A 13,495-nucleotide genomic window follows, 5' to 3' on the forward strand; every position below is an offset into this window, starting at 1 on the left:
AAGATTATGGACAGTAGGATGATCCAGGGCTCCCTCCAGTACCTGGTCCATTGGAGAGGATACGGGCCGGAGGAGAGGACTTGGGTACCTGCCCGTGATGTTCACGCTGGGGTATTGATCAGGAGGTTCCACCTTCTCTTCTCCACTAAACCGGGTCCTCTTAGTAAGGGTCCGGTGGCCCCTCATAAAAGGGGGAGTACTGTTAGGGATCTGCCAGGTACTACGTCTAGGTATACTCCTGGGATTAATCAATCCACACCTGAGGCCAGACCTGTTCGACTGACACCATCTCCCACCAACCAGGGTGGCAGGCTCAGGAGTGGGAGAGCCTATCGCGGCCTGGTCAGTCGGAGTTAGCTCCGCCCCCTGTCCTTTATTACCTGCTGTGTTCTCTTCCTCAGTGCTTGTAATTCTTCTGGATTCCTGGCCCCACTGCTGCTTGCTCCAGCCTGCTTCTGCCGTGCTTCTGCCTTGCTGCAGTTCCGCTTACCTGCTTTGCTTTGCCCCTGGCTTGCTTCTGTCTCCGTGCCCACTTTGGTATACTCCACTTCATCCTGGTCCTGACTATTCATTCACCGCTCCGTTTCCTCGTGGCGTTCCGTGGCTACTGCCCCTTCCCTTGCGTGTTCCCTGTTTGTTTTCCCGTGCACTTAGACAGCGTAGGGACCACCGCCCAGTTGTACCCCGTCACCTAGGGCGGGTCGTTGCAAGTAGGCAGGGACAGGGCGGTGGGTAGATTAGGGCTCACTTTCCCATCACCTCCTTCCTGCCATTACACACAGGATACAGAACTGGTCATGGACACAGGATACACGACTGGTCAGGGACACAGGATACACGACTGGTCAGGGACACAGGATACAGGACTGGTCAGGGACACGGGATACAGGACTGGTCAGGGACACGGGATACAGGACTGGTCAGGGACAGAGGATACAGGACTGGTCATGGACGCAGGATACAGGACGGGTCAGGGACACAGGATACAGTACTGGTCAGGGACACAGGATAAAGGACTGGTCAGGGATACAGGATACAGGACTGGTCAAGGACACAGGATACAGGACTGGTCAGGGACAGAGGATGCAGCATACCGACTCGTCATGGACACAGGATAAAGGACTGGTCAGGGACACAGGATACCGGACTGGCTAGGGACACAAAATGCAGCATACCGACTCGTCATGGACACAGGATAAAGGACTGGTCAGGGACACAGGATACCGGACTGGCTAGGGACACAAGATGCAGCATACCGACTCGTCATGGACACAGGATAAAGGACTGGTCAGGGACACAGGATACAAGACTGGTCAGGGACACAGGATACAGGACTGGTCAGGGACACAGGATACAGGACTGGTCAGGGACATGGGATACAGGACTGGTCAGGGACACGGGATACAGGACTGGTCAGGGACAGAGGATACAGGACTGGTCATGGACGCAGGATAAAGGACTGGTCAGGGACACAGGATACAGGACTGGTCAGGGACACAGGATACAGTACTGGTCAGGGACACAGGATACAGGACGGGTCAGGGACACAGGATACAGGACTGGTCATGGACACAGGATACAGGACTGGTCAAGGACACAGGATACAGGATTGGTCAGGGACAGAGGATGCAGCATACTGACTCATCATGGACACAGGATAAAGGACTGGTCAGGGACACAGGATACCGGACTGGTTAGGGACACAAGATGCAGCATACCGACTCGTCATGGACGCAGGATACAAGACTGGTCAGAGACACAGGATATAAGACTGGTCAGGGACACAGGATACAAGACTGGTCAGGGACACAGGATACAGGACTGGTCAGGGACAAAGGATACAGGATACAGGACTGGTCAGGGACAGAGGTTGCAGGACTGGTCATGGACACAGTATAAAGGACTGGTCAGGGACACAGGATACAGAACCTTCGCAGGCAAACACTAGGTTAGTACAACATTGCTCAGGCACTTGGGAGATAGTGAAGGTGCCTTAAGTAGTCCTAGGAAGCAGCAGGGATGGCTGGGTAACTTGAATTTTGCGCACATTGGCCCTTTAAGAGGTGGCCATAAGCCGCAGATGACAGAGGACATTGGTGGCCTCATGGAGGCAGAGGCGGCCGAGCAAGGTACGAGACCCGGCGGCAGAGACCGCTGTCAGATGTGGGGCCCGCTGCCGGCGTTACAATGGGTTGGAATAACGGAGATGCGTCCAGCACCATCCAGTGAAATGAACAGGAGGTTGGTTCTCGTTACTGTCTAGAATATTGTCACACACTTCATATCGGCTATAATGAGCTCTGGCCCGGATATGAGGTCCGGTACATTATAACGCTGCCGTTTCAGTCTCTGAGATTTATCATCTCCAGCTCATGGTTCCGGTAGACTCTCCTTACACTGGATGCAGATGACTGTTTATGAATCCTTCCCCTTATGTGGGGTATTACAGTAATGGCCCAGACTTAAAATGAGATGGGATAAGAGAGGAGAAGATCATGAGGTCATTCATGGAAATTTCATAGGACAATGACACGTCAGAGTCCGACATCCAAGTGTCACTCTCAGTGCCATCCATCCATCCGATTCATAGACTTGTAATTGTGTAGAACCCATGACGCTACAGTCTGACTGAGGCCTCCTAAGAGGATAGACCACCTGAGAACCAACCACTTAAGTTCCTCTGCTGCCTCCTTACACCCAAGAGACGGCAACAAATGAGATCTATTACTAATGAGCTGAGGTGAGTGGAGACTTAAGAGACGGATAAATAAGCTACCAGGTCATTATTCTACTCATAGCCCTTGGACTGTGGATCCATGTCGTCACTCCTCACATTGTAGGCCATCACTGCACTCCTCAGCCTCCAGTAAGTGACAACCTCAGCCATCGTCTTCCTCCTCAGAGTACAATATTATTTTTAGGCCAGAAACTTGAAGATTCCTGAGCCCCAACCCAAAATCTCTAATAGGGCCCCCAACTATAACACATCAATTATTGTATTGGTCTCCTTACATAGGCAGGGGGACTTTTGGGCCCACTCAGACAGCAGGGCCCAGGTGCAACTGCTACCACTGCACCCCCTATAGATGGTGTTAGGCCGAAGGAAGATTAAGGTTACATTTAGGGCAAAAAAAGTTAGGGAATGTTAAACATACAGTTGGGGTTTAGGAAGGTTATTATCAGGGCGAGAGAAGGTTAAAAGTAGGAATTAGACCTGCCGGTAATTGTATCTCCAGGAATCCATCATGACAGCACTACAGGAGGAGGTTGCCCTATTGACCTCTGTAGGGACAGGAAGACGGAGGTTACAAGGCCCCTCCACCACCCACTCCCCAGTGTTCTTCAGTTACTACACCAGGATGGACATATCCCTATTTTATTTCTAGGGATAATAACGGACATGTTAAATGCACAAATCAGAATTCAATAAGGGAGGGAATGTAAGGGTGCTGTCATGAGGGACTCCTGGAAATACAATTACCGCCAGGTCTAATTCCTACTTTCCAGTACATCCCTCATGACAGCACTACAGGAGCAATACCAGATTATAATGCTCAGGGCGGGACTACGGATTGAAGGACTGTCCGCCCAAAACTTAAATCCGTATCGGACAGAACATGGAGCCTATAATGTCTGCAGAACGTATGATGACCAGGTGGCCGCTCTGCAGATCTGGTCCATAGAGGCTTCTCTTCTTTCTGCCCAGGATGCCGAAACTGCCCTCGTTGAATGAGCTCTGATGCCTTGTGGGGCGCATAGTCTTTGGGACTTGTAGGCTTCTTGTATGGTGGTTTTGAGGCTTTCTTTCCTCTATTCTTTCCCCCAAACAGGACAAATAGGTTTTTATCTCGTCTCCAGGAGGAGGTTCTATCCAGACACTGGAGAATTGTTCGCCTGACATCCCGGCAATGGAATTTTTCTTCTTGTTGGTGTTTTGGATCTGGATAAAAGGAAGGTAGAATTATTTCTTGTTCTCTATGGAAAGCGGTAGATACCTTTGGAATAAAGGAGGGGTCCAGCTTTAGGATGATCTTATCCTCTTGTACTTTTAGGTACGGTTCTATGACTGACAGAGATTGGATTTCTCCAATCCTTCTTGCTGAAGTAATAGTGACTAAGAATGCAGCTTTTAGAGTTAAAAAATGCATACTAATCGTGTCGAGCGGCTCAAAGGGGGGATCACAAAGAGTCGTTAACACCACATTCAAATCCCAGGTAGGAACGGATTTCTTTAGGGAAGGTTTCAGTTTAGAGACCGCTTGAGTGAATCTTCTGATCACCGATGTTCAGTGTTAAAAAAATTACCTAAGGCTGAAATCTGTACTTTTAAGGTACTAGGACTAAGCCCTTTCTTGAATCCCGATTGTAAGAAATCTAGAATTTTCGCGATGTTGGGAGAAAAGGGGTCTGGTCCTGGGATTCCATGCCAGGAACAGAATTTCTTCCACATTTTTTGATAGATTTTAGAGGTAACTTCTTTATGACTTGATAAGATAGTTGAAATGACCTCGTCTGACAGACCGTGGTTCCTCAAGATCTGCCTTTCAGGATCCAGGCTGACAATTTCAGAGTCTCTATTCCCTGGAAGAATAAGGGACCCTGGGAGAGAAGATTCTCCTTGACTGGGAGCATGATAGGGTCTTCCAACGCTAGGTATTTTACGATTGGAAACAGCTTCTTTTTGGCCAATAGGGAAGAATAATGATGAGCTTTGTCAAATCTTCCTGGATTTTTCTTAACACCATTGGTATTAGCGGAAACGGAGGAAAGGCATAGGCCAGATCCATGTCCCAGGGTTGGGACAATGCATCTACTCCCAATGGGTTGTCTCTGAGATTTAGGGAGAAGAATGTCTCTACTTGAGAGTTTTTTCCTTCTGCCAAATAGGTCTATTTGTGGATAACCCCACCTTTGGGTTAAGGACAGAAACATTTCCCTGTTCAGGGACCATTCTCCAGGGTCTACTTTTACCAACTTAGGAAATCTGCTGATAGGACGTTTTCTTCTGCCCAACTGAAAATTTGTGTAGAGAGGGCCTGAAGAAGAGTGTGTCTTGTTCCCCCTTGATGGCGAAGAAAGGACACTGCTGTCGTGTTGTCCGATAAAATTCTTATGTGCTTCCCTTTTATGGTGGGTGAAGCTCTTATAAGTGTCTCCCATACGGCTCTTAGTTCTTTGAAGTTTGAGGACATCATCTTCATCTGAACAGTCCATGTGCCCTGAAAGTGTTGGTCTTGGATTACTGACCCCCAGCCGTGTTTGCTGGCATCTGTGGTAATCACTACATAAGGAGAAGTTCTCCAGGGGACTCCCTTGCCTATGTTGTTTGTGCAGAGCCACCACAGGAGGGATGATTTCACAGTCTCGGAAATCTGAATCCTTGAATTCAGGGAGTTTTGTTTTCGATCTCACTGGGACAAGATCAGATTCTGTAAGGGTCTGGAGTGAAATTGGCTCCATGGAATAGATTGGATGCAAGACGTCATCATTCCCAACATCCGCATACATTCCCTTATGGAACAGGCGTCTTTCCCCCAAAATTTTCTTACTTCTGCCAGTAGGAGTATTTGTTTCTCTCTTGGGAGGAAGGAATGTTGAAGGGAGGAGTCCAGCAGTACTCCTAAGAAGACCTTCTGTTTCTGGAGAGGAAGACTCGACTTCTGAAAGTTGATTATCCATCCCAATTCCTGTAGTAGGGAAAGAACCTATGACCGATGACTGACTAAGATAGCCGGAGTATCTGCCGTCAACAAGAAGTTGTCTAGATATGGGATAATTACTATACCTTGACTTCTTATGAATGCCATGATCTCTGCCATAATTTTTCTAAAAATTCTGGGGGGCAGAGGAAATGCCGAAAGGCGAGGCAGACAAACTGGAAGTGGAGAATGGAAGGACCGTCCTGAATTGCGAATCTGAGGAATCTCTGGTACGCGGGGTGGATAGGAACGTGATAATACGCATCCTTTAAATCGATCGTACACATTGATGCCTCTTCCCTTATTAGAGGAATCGTTGATCTGATAGACTCCATCTTGAACTTGCGATATCTCACCCACTTGTTCAGGACCTTCAGGTTGATTATTGTCCTGTAAGAACCGTTTGGTTTCTTGACTAAGAAGATTTTTGAATAATGGCCTTTGAATTTTTCGTTGTGGGGAACTGGAGAAATGGCTCTCAATTTGAGCAGTTTCTGGACGTCCCGGATAAGGATCTGATGAAGGTCTTTTGCTTGGTACTGGGTTATTAGAAATTCCTCTGGAGGAATGGAGGAAAATTCTATTTTGTACCCTTCTTCTATAATTTGTAGAACCCCAGGGTTCTGGGTTATTCTGGTACAGCTGGAATAAAATTGTAGGAGTCTTTCCCCCACACTCTTGGCGTCATTGCTTTGAGGGCTGGAATGAATTGTTTGGGTTAAGGAGATATCCTCGACCCCTTGATCCCTTGTGGTAACTCCAGCGACCGGACTTCCCTTTCCCGCTGTAGTTCTGTAAGGTAGGATCCCTCTGTTGGCGAAATCTTCCAAACTGAGGGGGTTTTTTTGGTTTCTCTTCAGGAAACCCCTTTTTCCTATCTGCTGCATTCTCCAGCATGTTATCGAGGAGAGGACCGAACATCAGAGACCCTGTAAATGGGATAGAACACAACTTGTTTTTGGACTTCGTATCTCCTGACCACATCTTCAGCCATAATGCTCTTCTAGTAGCATTTGAGAGAGCCCCATTCCTGGCAGCAAATCTAATGGATTCCGCTGATGCGTCAACCAAGAATCCGGTTGCCATCTTTAGTAAGGGCAGAGATTCTGATAGATCTTCTCTTGATGTTTTCATCATTAAATGGGTCTCCAGTTGGTTTAACCATATATACATTGCTCTTGCTACAGATGTGGCCGTGATATTTGTCGAGATTAAAGCGGATGACGATTCCCATGCTCTTTTCGGCAGCCCGTCTGCCTTCCTATCCATGGGGGTCATTCAACTAAGAGGAATCTTCTAAGGGGATTGCGGTTATTTTAGCAACCCTGGTTACTGGGACATCTACATTTGGGATCTCATCCCAAGGCTTAGTGTCCTCAGGATCAAAGAGAAGTCTGTTCTTAAATTCTCTTGTGATGAAGAGTTTTTTTTCTGAATCTTCCCATTCCATCTTTACCATTTCTTTGAGATTCTCATTTTCCGGAAAAACCTTTGTTTTCTTCTCCGTTAGGCCCCCAAACATCTCATCCTGGATGGTATGGGGTTGGTCTTCTTCGGGAATATCCATTGTTTCCCGTATTGCCTGGATTAAGGTGAAGAAAGGGAAGAAAAACATTTTTTTTTTTCCTGAGTAGATGAGGCTGAAGGCAAGAGTTCCTCTCCTTCTTCTGACTCCCCCTCCGATAGGTAATAACACTCCTGCTCAGAGTCAGACCCCTGAGATGGCGGGCACCATTTTTGTTCCCCTTCAGTCCGTGGCCTTTTTGCCTGGGAGTGTGAGGGAGTTTCTTGAGGAGGGGCGAGGGAGGCTACTGACTGACTCACCTCCTCGCGAATCATAGCCCTAAGTTCAGACATGTACACTTGTATATAGTGCTCTGTATGGCTCGCAGAGACACTGTCCCATCCGTACTACTTAATGGGGTGCTGCATATGTATCCTCAATATAAACACTAGTTACCCCTATTATATAATGGCTGTCCTGGAATGGGCAGCGTGCATGTTGTATCTCAGTTAGTATGTGATACATAGTGGTACGGATGGGACAGTGTCTCTACGAGCCATACAGAGCACTATATACAAGTGTACATGTTTTACTGTATAGATTCTATGCTCTCCATGATATGAGGATACTGTCAGTATACCAACAACGCAACTGCTTTTCATTATGTGGTGCCTCATGTTTATATCATTCTCCACGCTATGATATTTATGTATTTTCCTGAGTATGGGAACCAGATTGAGGGAGCGTCTACAGGATCATTGGATATCTTGCATTATACACGTGTCAGTGTGTGCTCCACAGTGGTGTTTCCAGTCACACAATTTTTGGCATATTTGGATTACCGCCATAACACTATAAGTGTACCCGGATATATCTCCCTGTATATACATATGTGATTATACGAGTTAGACCTGGTCTCTGAGGGATGGTCTAGCTTATATTACACCTCTAGCCGTGGATACGGTGCCACGGGTGTCATGTCTTCCGTGGCATACACATGCTCATGCTTTTGATTGTTGACATTTTTTTGCATCAATGTAATGCCGGATATGCATAGATATTGATGAAATATGAACCATGTATGAGTTTTGCATATGAATTCTGTTCTTGTCTTCATTTTAAACTTTATTATTTGTTTTATTCATCTCTTGTCTCGATAAATTGCTACTTCGTTTGTGTTATGAGAGATGATACACATATTGTGCAGATATGATGCCTAGATATTTACGTGTAATATTTTGTACACCTTTAGTGTCTGACGAAGGTCTTTTTGGGCTGAAACGTTGCACGCACTCCGCCCATGCCATTTGAATACAATATAAATAAAACAAAATAACTTTTGAACCCCATTTGTCTGTGTGCCGGATACTTCTCTACATGTGACATGTGAGTGGGAGGCACGGAGATGGGTGACCTCTTCTTGTGGATCTCCTCTATGAACACCACAGATGTCCTGGAGGTGGTCCTGGTGGGAATCCCCGGCCTAGAACACATGTACTCCTGGATTTTAGTCTTATTCTGCTTCCTCTATGTCTTTTCTTTGATTGGAAACGGCATCTTATTATTCATCATTAGGACGGATGTGTCGCTGCAGATGCCGATGTATGACCTGGTGTCCATGCTGGCAGTCACTGACCTGGGCCTGGCCCTGGTGACGCTCCCTACAGTACTAGGCGTGTTTTCTCTACACTCTGTACGGCTTCCTTTGCCGCTGTGTCTGCTCCAGATGTTCCTCATTCATTGCTTGTCTGTCATGGAATCTTCCGTACTTGTAACCATGGCCTATGACAGATTTGTGGCAATCTGCAACCCCCTCCGGTACTCCTCTCTCCTCACCAGACCATTTACCGCCAGGATGGGGCTGCTCGCCATCTTACGTGGTGTGGCTGTAATATTGCCGATCCCGGTAATGCTGCAAAGCTCCCGTCTATGTAAGAGCCGGATGCTGTCCCATGCCTACTGCCTGCACCCTGATATGATGAGGCTCATCCGCTCCCCCCTGAGGGCCAATAACATGTACAGTATATTTGCCGTTGTATCCACGATGGGCCTGGACGGTCTTCTCATCACTCTGTCCTACGTGTTCATACTGACAGCGGTGCGTCGCCTGGCCGCAGCTGCCGAGCGCTGTAAAGTCTTCCATACGTGTGCCCGTCACGTCAGTGTTGTGCTCTTATTCTACGGCCCCATGATCAGCCTGTCCATCATTCACAGATTTGGGGATCACAAATCCAATATGATACAGGCCCCCTTGGCTTACTTGCATTTCCTTTTACCACCAGTCATGAATCCCATCGTGTATGGAGTGAAAACGAAACAAATCTACCAGCGCCTAATCCATAAACTAAGACGCGTCCCGTTCCGCAGGGACAAAAAGGCGCAGAAGAACTTCCAGTAACTTCTTCCATTGACTGCGTCGTGACTTCTTCTTCTTTCCCTCTCAGATCTTCCGATCAGGACGCCGGCTCCTACTTACTTCAATGTCTTTGTTAGTGATACTGCTTATGGTCATTGTGCAGATGATATAAAGAGGGTCGTATATAGGCTCGTATATGGGGTCATATGATATAGAGGGTTGTATGATATATATATAGGGTCGTATATGGGGTCGTATATAGGGTTGTATATAGGGTTGTATATAGGGACGTATGATATAAAGAGGGTCAATATATGGGGTCGTATATGGGGTTGTCGTGGAAATCAATGGCTCAAAATATATTAGACTGAAATGTATACGAGTCCCAACAGACTCTCAAGGCCAGACTCCATTAGTCAGAATCCTAATCAGGATATTTCACCGATATATATCGAGAGAGGAGAAGAAAATACACAGACACGCTGAAATGTTCAAAATGCTCCTCTGAAGGATTTATTATCAGACTCAAACTGTTAAACTGAAATTCAGAAGGGGTGTCGGCTTGAGGTAAACCAATCAGAGACAATGTAACAATATTTGTTATTCCGTAAAAAGCATATCATAACGTACATCCCAGATACATCATTATAATTCTTCACACATCAGGTTTGCAGGTGTCTTATCTCTCTCTTGGACAGAATATTCTCGTGGAGATGGGGGGAGACCTTCCCTCACGCATACTTGCCACCCTCCCATCTCCCTCCCTGTCCATTCCTTACCAACTTCGCATGGGAACCAAGGTCAAAGATAAAATATACGAAATCAACATTACTTGTATTAAAGGAACAATGACTTTTCTATTCACTACAAAAGAACCAAGATGGGAACTCCAGACAAGATGGGAACTCCAGACAAGATGGGAACTCCAGACAAGATGGGAACTCCAGACAAGATGGGAACTCCAGGCAAGATGGGAACTCCAGACAAGATGGGAACTCCAGACAAGATGGGAACTCCAAACAAGATGGGAACTCCAGACAAGATGGGAACTCCAGACAAGATGGGAACTCCAGACAAGATGGGAACTCCAGACAAGATGGGAACTCCAGGCAAGACGCGGCTGCACGAAACTAAATCATTTACACATTATCATCACTTTCATATAACACATATCTTAGTAATTCGGCCTCCTGCTTGATAATTCACAATGTAATTTCATACCGAGAATATAAGCAAATAAATCATCCTTCACAGGGTCGTATGATATAAAGAGGGTCGTATATGGGGTCGTATATGGGGTCGTATATAGGGTCGTATGATATAAAGAGGGTCGTATATGGGGTCGTATATAGGGTCGTATATGGGGTCGTATGATATAAAGAGGGTCGTATATGGGGTCGTATATAGGGTCGTATATGGGGTCGTATGATATAAAGAGGGTCGTATATGGGGTCGTATATGGGGTCGTATATAGGGTCGTATGATATAAAGAGGGTCGTATATGGGGTCGTATATAGGGTCGTATATGGGGTCGTATGATATAAAGAGGGTCGTATATGGGGTCGTATATAGGGTCGTATATGGGGTCGTATGATATAAAGAGGGTCGTATATGGGGTCGTATATGGGGTCATATATAGGGTCGTATGATATAAAGAGGGTCATATATGGGGTCGTATATAGGGTCGTATATAGGGTTGTATGATATAAAGAGGGTCATATATGGGGTCGTATATGGAGTTGTATATAGGGTCGTATGATATAAAGAGGGTCGTATATGGGGTCGTATATGGGGTCGTATATGGGGTTGTATATAGGGTCGTATGATATAAAGAGGGTCGTATATGGGGTCGTATGATATAAAGAGGGTCATATATGGGTCGTATATAGGGTCGTATGATGTAAAGAGGGTCATATATGGGGTCGTATATGGGGTTGCATATAGGGTTGTATGATATAAAGAGGGTCGTATATGGGGTCGTATATAGGGTCATATATGGGGGTCGTATACGGGGTTGTATGAGGTCGTATGATATAAAGAGGGTCGTATATGTGGTCGTATATGTGGTCGTATATGGGGTCGTATATAGGGTCGTATGATATAAAGAGGGTCATATATGGGGTCGTATATGGGGTTGTATATAGGGTTGTATGATATAAAGAGGGTCGTATATGGGGTCATATGATATAAAGAGGGTCATATATGGGGTCATATATGGGGTCGTATATAGGGTCGTATGATATAAAGAGGGTCATATATGGGGTCGTATATGGGGTTGCATATAGGGTCATATATGGGGTCGTATACGGGGTTGTATATAAGGTTGTATGATATAAAGAGGGTCGTATATGGGGTCGTATACGGGGTTGTATATAGGGTCGTATGATATAAAGAGGGTCGTATATGTGGTCGAATATGGGGTCGTATATGGAGTTGTATGATATAAAGAGGGTCATATATGGGGTCGTATAAGGGGTTGTATATAGGGTCGTATGATATAAAGAGGGTCGTATATGGGGTCGTATATGGGGTCGTATCTCCAGAGGGTGTAAGATAAATGAAGTGATTTAGAAAACAATAGAGGATTGGAGTAAAGGGTAAAATAATGTCCAGGGACATGAAAGCAGAATCAGGACTGACGGACGGGATAATGTCTGACGGACGGGACCCGGGAGTAACAAGCACCGGAGTCAGGCCGGGGGACGCCATTATATGTGTGAAGTAAAACAGGTGGGCGCCCGGGACTACTCCACGATCTCCACCAGACTAAATCCCGGAGACAGGGCGGGGGCCACAAAACCACCGGGGGGCGCTCCGCCGAATCCAACGCCATAGAAAGAAGAAGCGCAAATCACCAAACGTCATTCTGAAAATGTGATCCATATCGGAATAACAGCGGGAAACGCGGGACTGCGGACAAGGCGGCGGCGTCTTCATGTGTAGGGGGGACTGTCACCATGGTAACCAAAACCGACAGACACGTGATATAATGAAAAACACGTACAAGAAACCGCGGAACTGCGCACAAGGCGGCGGCGTCTTCATGTGTGGGGGGTGGAGCCTGTAGTCACGTAGTGGTAGATGTGGGAGGAGCCTGTAGTCACGAAGTGTAAGGTATGGGAGGAGTCTGTAGTCGCATAGTGTAAGGTGAGGTAGGAGCCTGTAATCACGTAGTGTTAGGTGTGGGAGGAGCCTGTAGTCACATAGTGGTAGATGTGGGAGGAGTCTGTAATCACGTAGTGTAAGGTGTGGGAGGAGCCTGTAATCACGTAGTGTTAGGTGTGGGAGGAGCCTGTAGTCACATAGTGGTAGATGTGGGAGGAGCCTGTAGTCACGTAGTGGTAGATGTGGGAGGAGCCTGTAGTCACGTAGTGTAAGGTGTGGGAGGAGCCTGTAGTCACGAAGTGTAAGGTGTGGGAGGAGCCTGTAATCACGAAGTGTAAGGTGTGGGAGGAGCCTGTAGTCACGTAGTGGTAGATGTGGGAGGAGCCTGTAGTCACGTAGTGGTAGATGTGGGAGGAGCCTGTAGTCACGTAGTGTAAGGTGTGGGAGGAGCCTGTAGTCACGTAGGGTAAGGTGTGGGAGGAGCCTGTAGTCACGTAGTGTAAGGTGTGGGAGGAGCCTGTAGTCACGTAGTGTAAGGTGTGGGAGGAGCCTGTAGTCACGAAGTGTAAGGTGTGGGAGGAGCCTGTAGTCACGAAGTGTAAGGTGTGGGAGGAGCCTGTAGTCACGTAGTGTAAGGTTTGGGAGGAGCCTGTAGACATGTAGAGTAAGGTGTGGGAGGAGTCTGTAGTCACGAAGTGTACGGTGTGGGAGGAGCATGTAGTCACGTAGTATAAGTTGTGGGAGGAGCCTGTAGTCACGAAGTGTAAGGTGTGGGAGGAGTCTGTAGTCACGAAGTGTAAGGTGTGGGAGGAGCCTGTAGTCACGAAGTGT

The 13,495-nt window shown here is 46.8% G+C and overlaps 1 protein-coding gene across 1 annotated transcript; it reads left to right on the top strand.

Moving 5' to 3' along the window:
• The first annotated feature begins 8,608 nt into the window (after positions 1-8,608).
• Positions 8,609-9,601, top strand: LOC142665208 (olfactory receptor 51G2-like). Its single transcript, XM_075844815.1, has one exon. The coding sequence runs from the start codon at positions 8,609-8,611 to the stop codon at positions 9,599-9,601; it is 993 nt and encodes a 330-aa protein (XP_075700930.1).
• Positions 9,602-13,495: the final 3,894 nt, after the last annotated feature.

The sequence above is a fragment of the Rhinoderma darwinii genome, chromosome 1 (assembly GCF_050947455.1).
Source record: "Rhinoderma darwinii isolate aRhiDar2 chromosome 1, aRhiDar2.hap1, whole genome shotgun sequence".
NCBI classification, from domain to species: Eukaryota; Metazoa; Chordata; class Amphibia; order Anura; family Rhinodermatidae; genus Rhinoderma; species Rhinoderma darwinii.